Source organism: Phoenix dactylifera, chromosome 15 (assembly GCF_051530095.1).
Source record: "Phoenix dactylifera cultivar Ajwa chromosome 15, Ajwa_hap1_PhDact_Kaust_v1.1, whole genome shotgun sequence".
NCBI classification, from domain to species: Eukaryota; Viridiplantae; Streptophyta; class Magnoliopsida; order Arecales; family Arecaceae; genus Phoenix; species Phoenix dactylifera.
In genome coordinates this window covers 21,237,980-21,261,124 of record NC_143204.1, presented here as the reverse complement: position 1 = coordinate 21,261,124, position 23,145 = coordinate 21,237,980, and the positions used below count along the sequence as shown (strand labels likewise).

The 23,145-nt window shown below is 40.7% G+C and overlaps 1 protein-coding gene and 1 pseudogene across 1 annotated transcript; one reads left to right on the top strand and one right to left on the bottom strand.

Moving 5' to 3' along the window:
• Window positions 1-1,560: 1,560 nt before the first annotated feature.
• On the bottom strand, window positions 1,561-3,533 carry LOC103717755 (pectinesterase pseudogene; annotated as a pseudogene).
• Window positions 3,534-8,918: 5,385 nt separating this feature from the next.
• Window positions 8,919-15,978, top strand: LOC103717757 (vacuolar protein sorting-associated protein 29-like). Its single transcript, XM_008806250.4, has 4 exons — window positions 8,919-9,063; window positions 9,552-9,737; window positions 11,439-11,576; window positions 15,026-15,978. Exons 2-4 carry the CDS (start codon window positions 9,606-9,608, stop codon window positions 15,326-15,328), a joined length of 573 nt encoding a protein of 190 aa, XP_008804472.1. The 5' UTR covers window positions 8,919-9,063; window positions 9,552-9,605; the 3' UTR covers window positions 15,329-15,978.
• The last annotated feature ends 7,167 nt before the right edge of the window (window positions 15,979-23,145 follow it).

The following is a 23,145-nucleotide window of genomic DNA, read 5'->3' as shown; positions in this document are numbered from 1 at the left end:
GATATCATTAGTGTCATGCTTATGCCTCGTGATTGAGCTAACTTGGGGAGGTTTAAGTGGGGTTGGTTGAGTCCAACCATATTTTGACGGGGTATGCCCATATCAGGCCAGGGTATTACATTAGGAGACATGACAGAATTACCTAAAACCACAATAATGCCACCAATGTGCAATTTACACGAGAGAAAGCATGGCAAGAATGGCTATGGCTATGAATATAAATCATTAATTAATACCCATGTAAAAAAGAGGGATCATTAATACTCGTGATCCCTCATTCGATAAGCACATTAGTTTTTGCTAATGCACTCCTCCAGTTCCTCTTTTTTTAAGGCAAGAGTTAAACTATATATACACATATGTATGTATGTATGTATGTATGTATGTATGTATGTATGTATGTATGAATGAATGAATGGATTGGGGCTTACCCTAATGGCCACACCATTAAAACAAAAAATTAAGGGTTCGAGAGTTGGGATGATGAAACCCCAAGAATTATAATATGGGTGGTTCTTCCTCTTGATCCCTCATTGATAAGAACATTCATTTTCGCTATGCACTCCTTCTGTTTCTTTTTTAAAGAAAGAGCTGAACTCAATACGGGTGGGGGTGTATATAAACTGGATCGATCTTATCTCAATGGTCACACCATTTTTTTTTAAAGCCAGAAGTTCAAGCTTGAGCCTTGGGATGGTTCATTTTCGAGGATCACTTTTATCACAGTGACACATGCAGTTTTCTTGGGGAGTTCCAAAATAGCAGTGCTGTAGTTAGCAGGATCAGTGGATTTGAGTAGTGCTGAGGATCGTGGTAAGCTAGAAGCTAAGCTAGCCAATATCCCGGGGCGAGGGGGTTTTGTTTGGAAGATTATCGATCGAGGGCTAATACTAATTAACATATCAGTTTTCCATATTTACCATGAAAGTAATCAATCAGCCGACTCTGCCAATGTTGGATCTCGAGGTAGTGATAGGTTGCTCTGGAGCTGCTCAGGATCCCAGCAGAGAAATGCCATATTTTGTTTGATGGAGGATAGTTTTTAACTCTTCATTTCTTGAGTTTCTTCATTACTTTTCTTTGGGCTACAACCGACCCAACCCCCCCGCGGTTCTTATATACAACACACTGCAAACACTAATATATAATGATGATGATGATGATATATCAATAAATGCATCATTAGGAAGAGATGGAGAAAATTAAAAAGTCCGGTATGAAAATGTATGGGCGATCACCCAAAGCTATGCCATAAAATTCCATGCAAACGTGCAGAGGATAATAGAAATATTAGTATAAGACTTTCATAAGAAAGAAGGTTAGAATGGATCGGAGATCATCCAACCATTCAATCCTTCTTTCTAAAGAATCAAATCCACATATTTCTCTCTCCATCCTTATTCCTTGAAAATACAAACTAAAAATAAAGAAAGAGCAAACAGCTTCACGCTCTCATCTCTGCTTCTCGGCTTCTCTCTCCCATCTCTTCTCTCGCTTCGTTTTTCTTTCGGCGCCACCTTTGCATGCATGCACGCATGATGTTACCCGCGCACGTCCGTTTTAGGCGCGGTGGAGGCCCTTAATTTGTGGTGCGCCCGCGAGAGCAATCCAGTCGCCACTTTGCGTGTACAGCAGATTGGACACCGTAAATTTCTGAGCCTCCTGCCGCTTGATCACACGGTACGCGGGCCACCTCACCCTGCCGCGGGTATTCGAGCCGGGCCCGCGGTTCTGGAACTCGGCGTAGAACGCCGTCTTCTCATGCTCCGGCTTCCCGTCCCACTCCTTCCACCCCTCGGGCTGGATCAGGTCACCAATGTCCGTCTCCATGACGACGGTCTTGGCATACGCCTTCCAGGGCCGGCCGAGGTAGCTCTTGATCTTGAGCCGGTCGGGGAACAGCTTCGTGTCCGGCCGGATGCGGGAGTTGTGGATGACGATGACGCTGTTCTCATCCGGGTGGTCACCTGCGGCGGCCGTCACGGCGGTGAACTGGCTGTCCATCGGGCGGCGGATGAGGATGAGGCAATTCTGGAGGATGCTCGCCCCGCCGCCGAAGATGAAGTCGACGGTCCCTGAGACGACGCAGTTGCGGAAGAAGTGGCGCCCGCTTTGCACGTACAGTGTGTCCTGGTACCCGTCGAACCGGCACCTGAAGAGCACCGCAAGATCGGCGTTGACACGGAAGGCCACTGCCTGGTGCCCCTCGGGACCGGCGGTGTTGCGGAAGCCCATGTTCTTGCAGATGAAACCGGGCGCCTGCACAGCTGCAAAAAGCCCACGCGTGCAATCAGTGTCCATCCATATACACTTATATAGTTCATTCCATCTAAAAGATCTTTTTGTCTGTCTTTATTACTAGCTGATGCTTCTCCTTCCTTCCAAGTGTGTCAGTCCCTAATCATATCAAATATCACTGCGTGGTCCATTCGAAAGGGTGGACATCTATGGATATACGCAGTTCAGATCGTTTTTATAATAAACATAAAGCAAGGAAGAAGCAGCTCACCGAAGGTGGCGGTTTGATCGGTCTTGACTCCGGACTTGTAGCTGGCGTGGCCGGTCACGATGGTCTTCTTGCTCCCGTCACCATAGATGAATAAGTTGGTCTTCTGCTTGTCAACGAGGATCTTCTCGTTGTAGACGCCGGCCTTGACGTAGATGATGTATCGCCCGGTGTATTTAGCCGGCATGGCTTTGAGGGCGTCGTTGATGGTCTTGAAGTTGCCGCTCCCGTCCTTGGCCACCACCACGTTTGGCTTCACCAACTCCTGGGCCAGCAGCTTCCTGTCGGCGGTGGAGAGCCACTTGGGGTACCCCTCGGAGTCCCTCTCATAGCCGGCCTCCTCGTGAGCCAGAAGCCGGCGGCGGGAGTCGGCGCCGGTGTTCAACTGGATGCCGAGGGACTGGAAGACTTTGGAGGCCCGGGCAACCATGGTGAGGGCGTTGCTGCGGAGCTGGGTCGAGTTGCCGAGTTCCTTGATCATCGCCTCATAGACGACGGGGTGCTCGATGCCGTCGAGGCAGGAGGACACTTGGAGGTTCATGGAGGTCATCCAGGTGATGACATCGGTGGACCTGAGGACCAGATCCTCCATGCTGTTGGACAGCGCGTAGGTGGCGTCGAGGAAGTCGATGGTGTCCTCGAGGAGCTTCTTGCAATCGGTGAGCGCGTCCTGGAGCATCGACATGTTGCGCTGGGGAAGGTTGGGGGCGAGGTTCGGGAGGTTCTTCTGGATCTTGTCGGGTACGTCGAATCTGGCCCGGATTGCATCCTTGGTGGCATTAATGGCCATCTGGATCATTTCGTTGGGGGTGGTCGAGTTGCTCACCTTGGAGAGGGTGCTCTCGCAGGTCTCGCGGTACTGCGTCGGTTCGCAGAAGGCGGAAACGTACTTGGATGTGCTCGACATGGCATCTCCGCCGCCCGACGATGCGTGTTTGCTGGAGCGCATGACGCCGGCCACCACGCCGATCACCGCCGCCACCAGGAGGATCCCGGAGACGGCCCCGATGAGGACCTTCTTCGCCATCTTTTAATTTTTTTGCCCCTTCTTTTTTTCCTTATAAGAGGAGGTGGAGAATGGACCCTAATAAAATGGAATGGAATGGAGAGAAGAGAGGAAGGATAAAGAAAGACTTGGAGCCGGAGCTCCTTATATGTGCTGGCCTGGAAGGAAGGAAGGAGAGGGGAAGGAGGTGTTTATATAGGATGGTGGAGGGTGGGATCGATCCCCTTTGGCCGGATGTTGGAGAAGATGTGGACAGGCTTGTTTCTTGGTGATCTTTAGAGACCATTACAACTTAATTTGGTGGCTCCAAATCAACACACTATTATTAGGCCGCGCATTCGGTCCCCCCTGTGAGGTGCACAAAAATAGCGAGAAAAATGGGACGCAAAGCTACTTGGTCAGCCGACCATATCCGCATCGTATGCATGTTGGTAGTTACAATGACTTGTTCTTTTGTCTGAAAATATACATCCGCAGCCATGCCAGGGAAAAACTAAAGGTGGATGTCAGGCTACAAAACTGATGAATGAGCACCAGCGGTCTATATAGTTATTACTTGGGGATTAATTCCCCGTTCATTTGCAGGTATGCTACTCACCTATTGATGCTTGATGTCATCCATTAGCAGCATGCTTTATTTGCTGTTCAGACGACCCACATCTACCGCAAAGAAAACCAAGCGCCTGACTAGATCACATGTCATGCATTGCATGGGGACATCCACTTTGAAAATCAGGTTTAGTGCCATTTGACTTGGGCCGACTTTCCTAAGACTATAACCCCAACCCGAACTGGATCCGAATTTTTTGAATTAGGTCCGAGTTATATATGGATCCAACTCGAATGACCCGTTGGGTCAAAAACTGTAGTCGTGGATCCGACTCGACCTGACCCGATCTTTTATTGGGTTGGATCGGGGTCCAAAATTAGAATCGGATCAAGAAACTGAATTGGGTCGAGGCCACTCAAGATCCGATCCGACTCGACTCATTTGCATCCCTACTGTAGATTGGACTTGTGTTTTCCGAGCCCTAGTCAAGCTAGCGTCCTTCAATTGCTCCGCCACTTCCACTACCCACATGAGCCATTTTGGCAGCCTGATACGAGGAGCACCTTCGATACTGGTATCTAAATACCACCAAGTTATTACAAAGCATAATGCCAATGTTGTTGTCACGAAGGTGGTGAATGGCATCCTCCTGAGTTTGCTCCAAATTAATAGAGGTGGATCCCAGTCTCAGGATGTTAGTTCTGCCAACATACAGTGAAAGAGGGGAAGCCCATGGACTGGGCAAAGCACAATCAAGATATTCAATGTGTTAATTGTACAATTTTATACATCAGACTAGGATTTATAGCACCTCATAATTCTAAATCAAAGTTTATATTCTACAATTGTCTTGCCTCAAAAAATTGAGTGATTGTTTTCGATCCAAGTATAATAGAAGAAATGACATACCTACTTGTTCATGTAAAATTACTTATACTTAATTAATCGGCTGCTTGATCCAGATATTCATAAACCGACAAGTTACACTACTTCGAGTAAAAGCTTACTTAAGGCTAACAGAACTATTCTAATTGTAATACATAACACAGCTCCTGAGTTCTGTATATTTTGATGACTTCACATTTTTCTTGGGGGAAAGAAAAAAGAGTTTCCTCATTTCCAAATCAACGTGTGGTGTTCGTGCCCTCCATGCATTCCCCTTCACGCTCCTTCCAAAAGCAGTACTGTTGGTTGGTTCCCTTTCCTCGATTTCCAGCTCTTCCTCCTCATTTTCGGCACTGGAAAAGAATCATGACCATCCATCAAATGCTCCTCCTTTTATCTTTCTGTGTCACAGATGGCAATTTCTAGTTCCAGTTCTAGGTGCCAAGTTCTAATTCTGTTATGAGTCCAATTACGTCCTGCTAGCTTTGAGACTTCAATGACTCCTCGCCAATTCACAAAAAACAAAAAAAATGTTCAAACATTGGCATTGGGACTATATCTGAATTCGCTTACTCTAGATCTACAGCAAAATTGCATTGGGAAAGGTTTTCGCCGACGCTAAAGAAACGCGTCGGTAAAACTTGGGATTTCCCGACGCTAAGGAAAGCGTCGGTGTAGGCGCTATTTCCGATGTAAAAAAGCGTCGGCATAAACTACAACAGGGCCTGGCGGCGTGTTTTGGCCGACGCTTATAAGCGTGGGCGAAAGCGTGCCAGCCACTGCGTTTTAACGACGCTTTAAAGCTTCGGAACAAGATTTTTTTTTAAAAAAAAATATTAGAAAACATATGCATATCATAAATCAACATTTACATCAATATAAACCTGCATTACATTTATATCAACACAAATATTCAGGTCATTCAAAACATTCATATTGTCATACATGATTAATAAGTTTTAGAATTACATTGTACTTTGAAAAATATAAGAAAGATACATATAAAACTCCTTAAATAACAGTCTAAAAGGTATCAGGGACCGGATTCAGCACCATCACCATCTTTACGAACTGTTGAAATATCAGGAATCTACAAAAAAAAAAAAAGAGAAACTTTAGAAGTTAGAAATATGAAAATCATTAACTCATGCAAAATAAGTGATAATTATGTAAAGTCATCAAATACATGCATAAGCATACAGATAACACTACATGCATAAGCATGCATGCATATATAAGTAGATATATAGATATATATACATACAGATACATACGGAAATATACACATACATATAAATGTATGTATGTATGTATGTATGAATGTATCTTGAGAAAACATCAATCAGATTTTGAAAGCTATGGATCTTGGAATGGTGCAAAGAAGTGAGAACATCCAGAGTAGGGTTGGCTAGCCTTTTCTAGAATAGGCGGATCATGGATAACCTTCTTGAATTTCACGAGAAGCATGGCATCAGAGATGAATCATAAGACTCCAATATTCACTGATACAAACCCATCTTTTTTGCTTGAAAGACTACTTTAGGTGCTGAATATTATCATGCAACTAAGATTAGTGATTGAAGAGCTACACTGGAGCTAATATGATCAAGGGAGAAGGCAAAGACTGGATAGACTGAGGAATGGGGGCATGCTAGGGGCCTTCAAAATAATAATGATAATATTATTTTCTTATTCTCACTTTTCTTATGCCCTAACTAAACGGGCATGATGTATCTTGAACATTGCTTCAAGATTTTAAAGTAGCATATTATGCCATTACAAGTAAATCCCACTAGAACTATTATTAGCCGTTGCCCGTTGGACGTAACAACATTATTTGCTTCAAAAAGTACCTTCTTACTTTTTTAATTAAAATAATCACTATAACAGAATGTATGGATAATAATAGAAAATAATGATATTATCTTTCTATTCATTTTTTATTGAATAAATGAAATCATTTTTTAAAGTATACAATCATATTGAGAGAGAATGTAAAATTTAAATTTTAAAGAAGAAAATATTTGATGTAAAGAAAAGTTCAAGTGAAAATTATGGTCGCAACTTGTATAATAAGAGATCATTATAAAGCCAAATAACGCATTATAACTGTCATTTTTTTATAACACGGATAGCGCCATACCATTCTAGTATGAGTACAACCAACAAAATTAGAAAGAGAAGGAGGCAAAGGGAGAGGGGAGAAGACTCTAGACCATCCCACAATAGACCATTAGAGTATTCGGCGATGTAGGATGCGACCCAATCAATTGCCCTATTCGCCTTCCGGAACATATGAGTGACTCGAGCGTCCAGACAACCCCGCAGAAGACCACAAATATCATGCAATAAAGGATGTTCGACGCCAGCCCTAGTATGACTCTGGATCCATCCGATGATAGTCGCTGAACCTCCTTCGAGTTGAATCCGATCGACCCCCAGAACAAGGCAAGCATAAGAGATATCCTCCTAGGCTGCTCTCATCTCCACCCGAGGAACGGAAGTGTCATAAAGCTAACATCCCCCTGCCGCAATTATGCCGGAATCAGCACTTATGATGATAAACCCAACCCCGCATCTTCTTCCATCTTCCAATACACTACCGTCGAGATTCATCTTGAGAAGGCTTGGAGGTGGAGGCTCCCAAGCGAGAAATATTGCTTGAGGCACCATTAAAGCTGAATGGGAGCCCCATATATATCTCATAGTTTTAGTTCCATCGACAGACTCAACCTGGTCACGCTCTACTATATTGATGAGCGCCCTGTCCGCTACACACCTCCGGCTTTGCCATCTACCCTCAAAAACTCTTGTATTTCTGCTTAACCAAATATAATAAGCGGTATATACACATCTAACACTACCAGTCGAGCTGGCAGGTCTCTTCAAGGGCTCCTTCAAGTAATCAAGGAAAATCGTAGCCGGGGATAGAGAATGTAGAAAATTGTAGGCTGCCCCAGTTAGGTACCACACCTATGCAGCCCTTGGGCATCCGAAGAGAATGTGCTCCACTGATTTCTCGACCTCTGAGAAGGGGGGACTCAGCCCTTTTCTACAAAGCACTCTCTAGTCGGCAGCCTGCCCCATGCTACCTTCTAGAGGTGACCCATGGGTAGATTCAAAGCTTCCACAACTAACTTCTATTAGTTGATCGCGGTGCTGTGACTCTGTATAGCGCCTCAAGATCAGTGTCCCTCACCTTGGACCGGCAGATTGAGCCCCAGTTGCTTCTGTCCGATCCACCCAACTTCAAAAACGGCATAACTAGGATCCTCTCTGTCAAGTGCTCCCCAGAAAGTCGCCGAACTGCAGGTACATCTCAACTCCTCTCACCATATCTCAAGAGGCTACACACTCTGAGACCCAAGCTGTCTGCATTGAGCATAGTGAGCCATGTCATAGAGGTAGGTTCGAGATCCACATGTCCTCTTGAACATCAATTGATTAGCCGTCGCCAATCATCCATCTAATGTGAGGCACCACCTTCAGGGAACAAGAGCACATGTCATGCCAGATGAAGGAGCAGTGCCGATCGGCTTAGAACTCCGATGCTCTGGTCTAGTTGCCATACTTAGCTCTCATCAGAGCACTCCAAAATCTCTCAAGCTCAAGCAGATACCAGGTTACACGTCTAGCTGCCAATGCCTTCCTCCTTATCAGTAGAGAGCGGATATCCAAGTCTCCACTTCTTCAAAGTTGCTATAGAACCTTCCAAGCGAGTAGATAAATACCTCTTCTTTCATCCCGTATTCTCCATATGAAGTCCCTAAACATCTGCTTCAGTCTGTGTCACACCATTTTGGGCAAAAGAGTGTTGGCCAATGGATACATCGGAATAGTGTTCATATTTTCCAACATTGGTTAAACTAGCTTGCTTGACCTGTGGCCTGGGGGCCATGGATCTAGTTAGTGGGTCGCTAAATTGTGTAGTTAATTAGTTAAATGGGCTCATACCCCAGACGGACTAAATTGTTCCGAAGACACAGGTGAACCGGTTCCTTTGAAGACTATAGAAACGAGTTCGGGTGGGGGTCTCTTCGATGGTAGCTGCTCGCCTTTGGAAATCGACGAGATCTCCGTTCCTCCGTCGGATCGTCGCTGGTTTTGCTTCCAAAGGTAATCTCTCCGTTTCCAATCCCTCGATCGTCGATTTTATAAGAGAAAGAGAAGACTAAAAAACCCTACTTTGATCCTTTTTTAATTCAATGTTCTTCATCCGAATCACTTGGCTCGTGGATTTTGTTTATTTTGTATTTTTCTTTTTCATGTTATCTCGAAATGGGATTTTTCTTTTTTATGTTTTCTGTTTTTACTCGGTTCAATCTAGAGGTGCGAGCTGTTTTAGTCATTTATTTTTCATATTATTACGAAAAAATAATTTTTCTTTCGTTTTTGGTGCATAATGGATTAAATTCTGTGGTGCTTGCGCTGGAATGAGTATTCTGGGAATTCTGAATTCTTCGGCTCTTCATCAGGAAAGAATATTGTGAAATTTGAGATGATTTTATGGATTAAAAGATTTTAATGTATGAAAGAGATTGGCTTGCAAGATGAGTGTAACTTGTTTTTCCATTTATTCTTGTATTTTCTTTTTGAAATTTCAGGTGGTGATGGTAATTGAAAAAGTGTGAGGCTTGATCTTGTTGAGTGAAGAAGAAATGGTGTTGGTTTTAGCGTTAGGTGATCTTCACATTCCTCACAGAGCAGCTGATCTGCCGGCAAAGTTCAAGTCCATGCTTGTCCCAGGGAAAATCCAGCACATCATATGTACCGGAAATTTATGCATCAAGGTACTTCCCCTCCATATCCTTTATATTGTTTTTGATGTTCTTGAGCCTTAGCAAGGACATGTTTTTCTTTTTCGATTTCTTTGCTAGATCTTTGTATCTAATCTATTCACTACATTGTTTGCAAAACTATGATTTACAACCCAAGGTTCCTGAAAATTGGTATTATTTTGTTGTGTTCTTACCTCGTGTGAGCAAAAATGGTTGAATCTTCTTTCAGACACTGGATTTTGTATTCGAATGTAGGGTATGGACACAAACGTTTGATATAAAAAATGATATTAATCTTAAGCATATTATGACACTAACCTTAAGCTCGTAAGAAATCTGTTCTTGACCACTTCTTGAATGAGCAGACTTACACTTGTAGAATTTATCTAAATACTACCTTCTAAAATCTGCTCAGCCTAAATAATTTTACTATGTTAGTTAAGTCCCTTTTAAGCTTAGATTTTTAGAATGAGCACTTATTGAAGGAGGAAGCTTGGACTTTTAAAAATTATCTAAATACTATTGTCTAAAATCTGCTCAGCCTTTACGATTTTGCTAGGTTAGCTAAGTCCCTTTCTTTACCTTGGTGTAAACAATCTTCCTAAATGATGATTTGAGGTTTATTGTTAAGAAAACTTCAATTACTACCATGATTTGGTAAAGTTTGATTCAGACATTAGAAGATAATCTACTTGTTGCTCTTATCAGAAATTATAAATTGGAATATACTGGATTAGGGGCCATCATTATCTGGTAATTTTCTTCCCATTGCTGTTAATTCGTTATGATGTTCCTTTTCTTCTACTCGTATGGTATACTGCTGATAAGGAAGATTCTGAATGACTTATTATTGATGTAAGTTCCTTCAACAGACTTTCCTCTGTGAAAGACATATGCAGTAGGTTGTGCTTCCCTTCTGTAGTTTTCACCCATGTAGATTCTTTGTCAAAAAATAGTTTGTCTCATAAATATAGTGGGGATCTTCTGGACAAGCTTAGAAAACTTGGTGATACTCAATAATGTCATTTCTATGATTTTACAAGTTAAAAAAAAGCCACTTCTTAGAAAAAGGGTTTGTGTTTTGCAAGGATCTATATGGATCTATTTCCTTCTTACATAAGCAAAAGTCAGAAGCTGCTTTTAGGAGAAGCTAGAAAAAACTCTCTCTTATCTTATTCTTATACAGAATACCTATTTTATTTCCATAAAGATAGTGAGTTTACTTGACTTAAGAAATAGACATATTGGAGGTGCACATGAATTGGGTAATCTTAAATTTAATTGACTCATTTTGGAACCAGCCAAACTCAACATTTGATTTTGATGGTCATTTTGAAGTCCTTAATCTAAATAGATATTTTGGTAAAGTTGGATTTAAGTCTATTAGAACGGAGTTGAACCCTTCTTTTTTTTTCTCCTAAGGCAAGCTTTTTCATTCTTGATATATCATTTTGTGATGGGATGCCAATTTTTGGAGCATTTTAGCTGTATTTCATTTTTAATTACTTTTATTGATAGTCAACAAGCTGTTTGAAGCAACTCCACTTTATATTCTGAAGAATTTTTATGTAATTATATTATTTGTGATTCATAATGTTAGAACCATGAAACCTAAGCTGACAAAAGTGTGTAAATTTTTGGTACTTGTTGCTTTTTCTTTTTATTTCCATCTACTATTGACTTTCACAACTCAATTGTTTTCCTTTTCCATAGGAAATTCATGACTACTTGAAAAGCCTGTGTCCTGACTTGCATGTTAGTCGAGGTGAATACGATGAGGATTCTCATTATCCAGAGACCAAAACTCTTACCATTGGTCAGTTCAAGCTCGGGCTGTGTCATGGTCATCAGGTTGATTTTCCCTTTTGTGTCTGTTTCTATCTTTTCTGCATGTATTAGTGTCTTCCTGATGTTACAATAATTATATCTTCATGCCTTTACTTGCCTAAACTCTCTGATGCCTAAACTCTCTGGCTAGTATAGCATTACCTCATAAAAATTTTAATCTATGAAAAAAAACAACTGTCAGTTCCAATTTGCTGACAATTTTAGTTAGTGGAAATGTCCTGCCCCCTTCCCTGACTAGATATTTCTATTCTAGGTAAAAATCAGGGGGTCTAGTAGTGTTATATTGACACACTCACAGATATATCTATAGCATGGTTCCAGGCCCTAGCCAGTACGAATCCATTCTGGGCATCCCAAATTGGACCAATAATTGACTGAGTTCTGGGACACATGGGAACCCAATCCCATGAGAACTGTTTGGTCTCAATTGTTATTGCTTGGCAACATCAGTATCAAGCAGGATAGGGATGAGCACCATCTGGTTCCAGTCAATATTAGCTGGGACGTGGCCAAAAGGCCCCAATTGGCTTCTTTTTCTTTGACACATTCAAACATAGAGAGGAAGGAGGAAGGGGGGAGGAGAGGAAGAAGAGGAAGAGAGCTTATATTTGGTCTCCTCCAACCAAATTCTTGTATGAATATACATAGTCTCCTCTTGCACCTTTTTTTGGCACTAAAAATGACTGAAAAACGAAAATGGAAGGGAAAACCGTGCTGAATTTGGGACTGGTAACAGCATAGTAGACCCATGTTGGCTCAGAAACCTCACCTAATTGAAATATACATAAAAAATCCTAAACAAATATAAAGAGCATCAAAACAAATTGAAAACAACAAATCTATAAAGTGAAGGTCCCAATGCGTAATAAGATGCCAAGTCCTAAGTGGTGGCACAAGGGCATCCCAGTACTATACCAACCTGGTGCCCAATCATACTAGTTGCAATTCCATTATCATCCCTTGCATTACCATACTGTCACAAGGAGCTTGGTCAAAAAGAGAACAAGAAGCAGAGATTTGCTTCAATTCACCCTACAATTCTAGCTCCCATCAACCCTTTCAGGTCACACTAAATCAAAAGCGTGTTAGAATTGAAATTGGCAAAAAAAAATGTAATAAGGTGCCTCACTAATATGGCTGTCACTCGAATCTGCAAACCCGGTACTCGATCTGGACCTGACAATGAATGGGTTGGGTATCAGTCCAAAGTCAGACCCATAGAAACTTTTGGCTTGCATTTAACTTTAAGTTTTTTAAACTCAGCTGAACCCAAAACCACATGATTACCTATTTTATTACATACACACATAAACACAAGCATATATAATGTTAGTTTTAATTATACTTCCTTCAATTTTATAAACTCTTAGGATACGAAACTTTATTCTATAACTTAGAGGGATAGAAAGAATAAAACATAATGACATGCTAGAACATTTTTCTGTGTTTATATTTGACAGTAAATAAGTTGTATCTTTTGAAATATGTTGGATGTTTCGTTGATGAACTTCACAAAGCATGCATTTTTTAGCTTGATTAACTCTTCAAGAAATAATGGTAATTTTGGCATGCATCTTATTGAGCTTTTTCTAGAAATCATCGTGTCACTTCTATTGATACCGATGGTTCTCCACCCGACTCAAGCCCAATGCATATTTTTATTAGCCCAACCTGGACTCCACCCGATCCTTTAGTGGACTGGGTATGGAACAAAAGTTTGACCCGAAACCCCAACAGGTATGGCTCTGGGTTTAGCAAAACCCATGGACTTGAACCAATCCCAATAGCATCCCTACTAACTGGTAGAAGCGTAATTGTATTCTTAAGCTCCACTTGGTCAATGAATCCCACTTGTCTAATCACACTTTACTCTCTTCTGCCCAGTGTTTTCGATGCCCTTTTCTTATCCTTTGATCTTTAATTTGACTATCTATAATTGATAATCACTTCTTTTTCCATCTCTACTGTGAAAGAAAGCATTGATGACTTTTTTTCATCAACCATATTAGCTATATACATTAGTAAGTGCGAAGCTGGTAAAATATTCAACCTAGCTCTCCATGCCTAAAGGATTCTTTAATTTTGATCCCATGACTTTTGACCAGAATTACACAAGCTAATACCTCTTTCATAGTATTTGAAGTTTTATTAGTGCAAGAGAGGAAAAACCTAACCAGGAAAATTACCCAGCTCCAAATACTTGGAGAAACACCTCCAGAGTTTACAAACCCAGAACCTCGATTTTGAACCTGGAACATCCTCCATTTGGAGGGGTGCAACTAAGAGGCTCTTGCCAAGCTTCACTCTCCTTGTTGGCACAATGTGAGAATGCATGCTTTAAACTCACACAAACATCTTTGGTGATCTCAAAGACTGTGTATTAAACAATCGGATGTTGGCACAATGTGAGAATGCATGCTTTAAACTCACACAAACATCTTTGTTGGTCTGTGGTTGGAAGTTCCAAACTCAGAAGAATAAGAGGATTTATATAGTGGATCAAATAGGAAATGTTTATGTCCTTGTCTGGACTCAATTGTTAATTTTGGGCTCTCTAAGCACAGATGTTTGAAAAATCAGGAGCAATATCAATATTGTCCCAGGAAAAATTCATCATTTTTTTTCATCATGCAATCTGAGATGGCACTTCAGCTTTTTGATATTATCATCTGTCAAATGATAAATGAAGAAACAAATTAAAATCTTATCATGGTATGTGTTTGTTGTTTGTATTCATTATCATGAGTTAATGGGTGCATAATAATTGATTTCTATGAATGGCATCATTTGATTTTATAGTCATTTGTTTTTGGTAGAGTGAATGATGTGGAAAATGTGTTCTCTAGTTTTTCCGATGATCTGAAATAGCTGCTTAGCAAAGAGAATAATCAAACAATGGCAATGCTTTTTTCGAGAACAGACTCAATACTAAAATGGTAGTTAGAGTGTTGGAGATGCTAACAGAATAAATTTCCTTGTATTTACTCACCTAGGACAAGCAGAGGCTCTCAAGTAATATTTGAATGATTAGGTTATTGTGAAGTGCTAATTTACACACTAATTACATACTCATGCGCACAACCTTATCCATGAATCAGATTGAGGTTACGATTCTTTCTTCATGACGAATGCAGGGAATGATATCAGATAAACCTTCATTTTTAGTTTGATAAAGCCATTTGTCTGTTGTTTAGTTAGATTAATATCTAACATCTCACTGCATGGGAGTTGATCACCATTGATGATGTAGTTTCTGAAGTTCTGGTATTCTTAAGACCATCCTTGATTTGCTGTGGACTTTTATCGTTAGCCAAGTTCTTACATCATATATATTATTATAAAATTGTTTATCCATCCAAGTACCCTTCTTTAGCTATTTATTTCATAAACTTATTTGAAGCATGCATTGTCATGTGACTAGTTTTCTAACTTTCTTGATAAAATAAATGCAGATCGTCCCATGGGGTGACTTGGATTCCTTAGCCATGCTTCAGAGGCAATTGGATGTTGACATCCTTGTGACAGGCCACACTCATCAGTTCAAGGCCTACAAGCATGAGGGTGGTGTCGTCATAAACCCTGGCTCTGCAACGGGTGCCCATAGCAGCATCACCTATGATGCCAACCCAAGCTTTGTGCTTATGGACATCGATGCACTCCGAGTCGTGGTGTATGTGTATGAGCTAATTGATGGAGAGGTAAAGGTCGACAAGATTGACTTTAAGAAGACCACAACCACCCATGCTTGTCACTAAAATTCTTTGAGCTATTATCACCATATAATCACCCAAATCTGAATAATTTGGGCATACATTTGGAGTCTTATGTTATTTGATAATTGCTGTAGAGTGGTTGCTTAGCATCTGAGCAGGGGAGCTAGGTCTCTACATTGTTAACGCTAAAGGAAATTTTTTGTGGGTGATTGCTCGAGTCTATGAGATTCTCGACCTTTTCAGATCCATGGTGTTTAAAGCATTCAGTATTTTTTTAATTCCCATCTCCCAGGAAAACAAGCAGCCCAGGTATATGAATTATCAGAACTTGCCACAGGTGGATTCCTGTAGTGATAGGTTATCTGGGAATCTTTTGAGACACCATCCACATTAGGAGCCAAGCAGGCTACATAATTTGTGATCGAGGCATTCATTGTACCTGGAGACAGCTGGAGGGACAGTGATGAATTTTGGGCTCAACGTATGGTATTTGAGGGTTTCCACTCAATGGAAATTTTAGAAGATACCTGATTCCATGGAATGGTCGTGTTGCTTTACAGTGTTGGTAAATTTTTTACCGTTTTTTCAGAGCAAACCCTTTAACTCTTTATTATAATGATTTGACATAGTTCTTATGAACTTGCTATACTGTTAAACAAGTATCAAGTATTTTACACATGTTGCTTTGCAATTATATCCTTTTTTTTATTTCTTTTTGTCCATTTGCTTTTTTTCTTTTTCCGTGCAAATGGTGGCTGAAGTCTATCATCATGTCATTGATTTATGAAGCGATAGAAGTTACAGGGAAGGAGTTTCTCCCAAGAATGTTGAGCCCCACAGTCGACAGATACAAATCAACCTAATACAGCAGAAAGAGCACGACCCCAGAAACTCCCACGCTCTCATCAAGGTATGGTGCAGGATGTGAAACAAAACAGGGGGAGATGTGTGGACTGAACTTTTCAGTCCTCAAATGTGCACCAAAGCATTTCTCAACAAAAAATCATGCATGCTCGTATCATGATGGCATTGACAAGTTCAGGTTGATCAGCATAAATCCACCTGGTTGAGTTGCAAGCTGTGATGTCAATGATTGCACTTGAGGCCATATATTGATTAATACAAAATTAAATAGATTGGGTATTTGCAGCTTCTTACACAAATCCATTTTAGCTATGATGACATTTTCACTTGGTTCTCTGGTCTGCTCAAACTGGATATTGGAAGAATATTTTGAATTCCCATTTTATCATCAAGATCTTCTTACATGAGATTTTCCAAGCCATTTTATTATTGCCTTTCACCTGGTTTGGTAATAACCCCTTATTGTCGACAGGAAGCCGATCATCCATCCTTTTAAGATTTTAAATATCTTGGGATCGGATTGTCCCAAGTTTTCCATGGACACTGAACAGTAGATGTTCCATCCCATCCCAGTCCATTTCTGGATACGAACCGTATGGGATTCCCTGCCGTCCCAAGGTTATTTAGATCCTTGCTTTAATTTCACATTCCTTGGACATTCCCGTGAGCCTTGATCTAGTTAACGCATGTCCTTTGGGAAACTCAACAGTGTTCTAAGATGGCCCAGCCACTCGGAACCCAGCCACTGTGATCAACACAAGAAACATGGCTTGCACTACTGAAGGGGAAAAGATTCTCTCATGTAAAACACCAGGAACAGAACTTGGTTACCGGTAGTTGCACTTATTGCTGCAACCTTTATTCTTTCCTTGAGAAAATTACTAGAAGAACTTGAACAGCATGCGGTGTCTGTAAACCTTCCCAAGATTCACAATCGGGTATGGAAAGTTGGGTTGGTTCACAACATCCGGAAACCCTTGTTTCTCGAGGCACGGTGTGGCATGCTGACCAAAAAGATATATATATATATATATTTATGTATACACACACACACATATACATACATAGATATATATGTGTATGTATATATATACATACTATATATATATATATATATATATATATATATATATATATATATATATATATATATATATATATATATATATATATATATATGTATGTACGTATATGTATATGTCCATCTATCGATACATCCATGCATGTATACATATATATATATTGTGATGGTGAAAATTTTAGTTATGTTTTAAGGGTGAACATTGATCTGTCCAGTATTGCATGGCTGGTGGCTGCGGCAACCGCTGGGGATGATTAGCTTTTGTCTACTCGGCTTCTCGTAAGGCCTCATCATGAGTATGTCAAACCCAAATGCCCATAAATATTGTACCAGGTGGCAAATACTGATCCCTAAGAAATTCTATGTTGACCATCCAATAATATATTTAATTCTTGTTCTAAAAGCTATGTAAGTGATTACAATTGCGACAGGTAAGAGGAAGCCGAAAGAACGACCATTTGGCCCATTGGGCTTCCTCCGATGAAGCAATACCTGTTGAATGGACCTTCACGACTTGTCTTTTCTGTTGGGTAACACCTAGAGTTCCCCCAAACACTTCAGTAGGGTTGATGCTCTCCTACATTGTAGAAACAGCCTAGTGAAGTGTCTGAGGGAACTCCAGGGGACAACCAACTTGGCTGATTGCACTCCTCGTCCAGCGACTTGGCCCATTAAAATGGTTCTTGAAAGAGGCTCAAAATTTGTTGAGCGACACCCGGAGTTCCCCCAAACACTTCAGCAGAGATTGGCTCCCCAACAGTGGGCAAGCCCTAGTGAAGTGTCTGAGGGAACTCCAGGGGACAACCAACTTGCTGACTTGGGCTTATCCTCGGAAAAAAACTATAAGGAAAGCCCCACATCAGAGGCTTGAGAACTCACAAGGCTCACATCCTCGTGTGGCCTATCACCTTATGCTTCACCAACTCGTGTTGGAGAGCATCACCCTTGGTCCCTATTTATAGGATTTTTCCTCGACTGAAAGCTTCTGTTTTTTTTTTACTTCCCACAAAAAAAAAAGCTTCCGTTTCCTTCACACACAAGTGGTATCCATTCGTACGGTGCACAAAGAAACACGTACGTGCACAGCAAAGACAATGAACCTAGCCGCATTTTCAGCTTATGTCGAAGGGAATCCCGCGTGCACGCCTTTATCTCGACCTGTTGCTTGGAATCATTTGTGGGTCCCCCATGTTCTTTTCTTCTCTCCCTCTCTATGCCGGCCTCTCAAGATGCCAGCCCCTTCAAAAGAACTTGGTCAAGCTCCTTATCGTCGAGTGCTCGATGTTCTTGATCCACCTGAAGGGATGCACATTCCTATCATCACATAACAACAAACGGATTCAGAGCCGGCGGACCAAGATCACAATAAGATTATGATCAAATGTTGGCGTATCACAGTGAAGGATAGGTGGAAGAGAGCTGAGGAGCCCACCTCCTGACTTCATGGCTGAGGCCATTGAAGCTTACTTGGCATGGTATCTCGAGAGAGAGACACAGCCAGAAGGATAACCACGGATGGCATTGTGACCACCAAGGATACCTTATTCCCCTTCCTTCCATGCACGGGACGGGCACAGCGTCTAGGTTCATCGAATGTGGCCGGTGCCCTGGAACTTTGGAACCTCTTATCAAGGGAAATGAACAGAGATATCCCATTATAAATAGCCCTTAGAAGTGGCACTCCTGAAGCAAGAAGCGTAACAAGAGTTGGGTGTCCCCCGGAGTTCCCTCCATCCACTTCAGTAGTCTAGCTTAGCTAAGCCATGAGAGCCAGCTAACTCCTTACTAGGTGTTTGGGGGAGCACTGGTCTCTGGATTAGAACTAATATAACAACCGTGCGTTGCTGTCAAGGCTTATGTCATGAGCCTCTGTTAAGGTCTAGCTCATGGCCTTGTAGTTGGCTGTCCCCTGGAGTTCCCTCAGACACTTCATTAGGCCTCTTTCATGGGAGGAGCAAACCCTACTGAAGTGTTTGGGGGAACTCTGGGTGTCACTCAACGTAACAAATATGGGCTTTTGAAGACACTGATGAGCTAGCTGCTTCCAAGCTGAACTGGCCTTTTCTTATGGATTCATTCTAATCGGCGTAAGTTCTTCAAGGAAAGCCGAATATACCAAGAGGTGGCCTCTAAACATGGGCATATGCCAAGTGTTTGCCCCATACTTAGTGTTGTTAGCTTCTTGATGGTAGTTTCTATTCGCATGCAATAAAGTTAAAACAAAATATTGGTTTTTAATTTCTTGTGTCTTGCAGCGTGTTTTTGCTCGTCCAAGTTCTAGAACAAAATGCATGCTTTAATAGGTTTAGTAATTCAATTGACTTCTACTTGTTTAGTAGAAATAAGTCAATACAAGAATATTGTTGGAAGTAAGAAAAGATATCTTCTCCTAAAATTCAATTAACTCAAGTGCTATGTGATTGCATTTAGAGAATATCTAATATAAGCTACGGTATATCATCTAGCCTTGCTACTTCATCATGTTATCATGTGCTAGGATTACAACAGATTTACAGTGCATGCTATATATTTACTCGTGACAGTGATGACAATTACTCAAGCATTTAAAGTTGTATGACATTACATAAGCTGTTGTTTGTAATAATAGTTTCAGACTCCATCATATTTGACTTTTTCAAGTAAAAGCCATAATATTATCAACTATTTGACTCATCTGAGATCTAACCATCCACAAGCCATATGTAACTTTGCTCCGCCAAAAGTAAACGGATCATATCTTATTCATACCTAACTGATGGGTGGCGTGCTAGACTAAGCCTAAGCAAGTTAAAACCAGATCAAACTACAGATCGACCTCACCCTTTTGTAGTCCAATTGTTCTCTCTTTTTTTTTTAAAACAAAAAAACTCATCACAGTATGTTAATATTTTAAATTTCATATTAGGCTGTCAGCTAAAGAAAAACCGATAATCAATAATATGAGAAAGAAAAATTGTTAGTATTTCACTCAATCCCCTTAAAACAGTTTATGATGACCATTATAGCAATTAATAAATGTTTGTAAAGAAATAAACCCATGCTTAAGTTACCAAACAATGACCATTCCTTTGTTATATAAAGAAAAGCAACAATTTTGCAGGAAATCATAATCTTAAATATGCTATCAAGTTATTGGATATTTGATTATAAAATCCAATCCAAATTAAATCAAATAAAAGAAATCCAAAATCAAATACAAACTTGATTGACTTATCTTTGGGTTTGGATTTAAATCATGCTGGAGTCCAACTCAAATGCAAACGCACTTACACCTCTCCCACCCACCATCCCATGGCCCACGTGGACTCCCTAAGGAAAGGAAATCTCTCCAAAGGGAAGTTAAGGTTTTATTGGCTAATAGTGGTCATAGAGAATCTCTGGAACCCTATTGAACACTAACTAAAGGGGCGAGAGCAGTTCAGCTCTAGTCTCACCACCGTATAGTAGAATGGAGCTTTTTTTTTTTTCTTTGATTCGGTGAAGTGCCTGAATTGGTCCACGAAGCAGGCATGCCGAACTGGTCTAATCCGGTTTGGTATGCCTTCCAAACTTTCCCACATCAAGCAGCTCCACGCCCACCTCCTCGTCACCGGCCTCTTCCCCCTCATCTCCTACAACACCATCATAATGGAAGGAAGCAGTCCACCTGTTCGACAAGATGCTCCGCCCCGCCGATCGGGCTTGAGCTCGACCGGTCCAATACGGTTGACCGAGGCTTGCAGGCACCACGACAACAGCAGTGGAAGCAGCTCGATCAGCAGCACCCAACACTGATTTGAGTAGGCTCAGCTTCCTGCATCCTTTCAGGAACTTCTCTCAGTAGAATCCCATGCAATGGAAGGCCACAGATTGTGAGAGCTCTGACATCATGCAAGAAGATAAACCACACGGGCATGCAGGCTAATCAAGATGCGAATTGGCTTGCCAGAGGTGACTTTTGACAGCAGTAGCTGCACGATCCGTTACATAACACAAACTTCAGTCTAAAAAGATACAAGCCCCACTTAGCGTAAAGGCACAAGCAAGAATATCATGAGACCTACTAATGGGAATGGCATTTAGCGTGCCTTTTCAACAAAAACAAATACAAGAAGCCTTGCTTCTCATTAAGACTATAAGCAAGAAACTGGAAAAGTCATATGTTACCAAATTACCTTACAATCTGGTAAAGTCCATTAGAGATCTATATTGGCGAATTAGATGGAAATTATATTATAGAAGGTTCGTGCGGCGCTCCATTTGGTGAAGTTAATTTGTTCCGGTGAATGTATCTCCATCACACCTCAACATGCAAGTCTTCAGCTGTCTTGAGCGAGTCAACAAGAGTTTTTTTATCGACACATCTCATCCATTATTAAAGAGGTCAGCCAACTCAGAACAATCTAATTAAGGATTTTGGATATTTATATCCAATGTTAAAAAGCCAGCATAAGGTGAGATGAAGATTGGATTTGGAAATGGTATGAACAAGAAGGAATGCCTTCGTTTGAATACATTAAGCCCTTCTTGCATGCACAAGGGCATTGGATACCTCGAACCAAGTTTTTTTTTGTCTGAGTCTGAGAGGAGTGCTGAACGTTGCCAAACAACAAAGATCATAGTTGACGGAGAAAAATGAGTGGCTAAAAGTAAAGGCCTCTTTTGAATAGGTTAGTGATCATCGAAAACAAAAAGAATATTACAGCTAGCTGTCCTTGCGGTCATTCCTGATACGAAGAATGAGATTGCCCCACCAAAGGTGTCCAGAAGAAGGCCCTCCAATGGGTGGTTGCAAAGGGCTCGGCGCAAGGAACAACCAGCTTGCGATGCTGCTGAAAATGAAGAATTTAGTATTACGCATGCTAAATTCAATTTTTCTGAAAATCAAATTTCGTTCATAAATTTAATTTTTTTAAAATCATCGAATTCATCTCAACAGCTAAGAACTATAACCATATAGCCCCTAATGACAGAATATCGAAGTGCCAAGATATAACCCCCACAGACGCGATATTGAAGTACCAATGTATAACTTCCAATAACAGAGCATCGAAATGCCAACGTACAACCCCCACTGGTAGGGTACAAAAATGCCAATAAACAACTTCCACTAACTGGGTATCAAAATATAATCTCGCTGCAAGTCCAAATCTATTTTAAATTAAAACTTTTTCTCTCAAAAACATGTTTAGCATTTTAAATCATAAAATTCAACACATTCAATCAGAAGTCATACAATTTTTTAGAAAAGGCATATATAATAATAAAACACTACGAGTCAAGTTCATAAATTACAAATAATATAATCGAAAGAAATATTTATAATTTGATGATAAATCTAGAAAAAGGATCATATTACTTACCTTGCTTATCTTGCGAGCAAAACCAAATTATGGATTTAAATAATATTGACAATTTTTCATAGAACCTAAGACTCTGACAAACGCTCAATTGAAATGTTTGGTGAGCACGGTGAGCCATGGCTGTTGGAAGTCAAGAGAAAAAGAACAAACCAAAGGTGGTCTAGTAGTAGTGATCGGCAAAATCTGTCGGTGGTGAGGCAAAAGGAGATGTGGGGGCCTTTAAATAGCCGATGGAGGTTAGGTTTTCCAGTTTCTGTAGCAAATCGAGATATAAGAGTCCATCTCCTAAGTCAAACAAAGCTCTATCTTTTTTTCTATCTCCTACTCCAAGTCAAGCCCTATCCTTTTTTGGTCGTCTTCTACTCCAAATTGAACAGGACTTTATCTTTTTTTTTATCTCCTACTCCAACTTACCACGCTTTGTTGCCCGACTCTAATTTAAACCGCCAATGTTCTCTAGATTCACTAAATGTCTTTCAATAAAAAGATCCAAAAGTATCAAATAGATGATGTACAATATTTATTTATTTATTTGAATAAAATATCTCAGTTCTTTGAATAACATTTTGTAA

Coding starts and splice junctions, on each gene's coding strand:
- LOC103717757 (XM_008806250.4), top strand. CDS start 9,606: ATGGTGTTGGTTTTAGCGTTAGGTGATCTTCACATTCCTCACAGAGCA. Junction 9,738..11,438: donor CCGGAAATTTATGCATCAAG/GTACTTCCCCTC, acceptor CCTTTTCCATAG/GAAATTCATGACTACTTGAA. Junction 11,577..15,025: donor GGCTGTGTCATGGTCATCAG/GTTGATTTTCCC, acceptor AAATAAATGCAG/ATCGTCCCATGGGGTGACTT.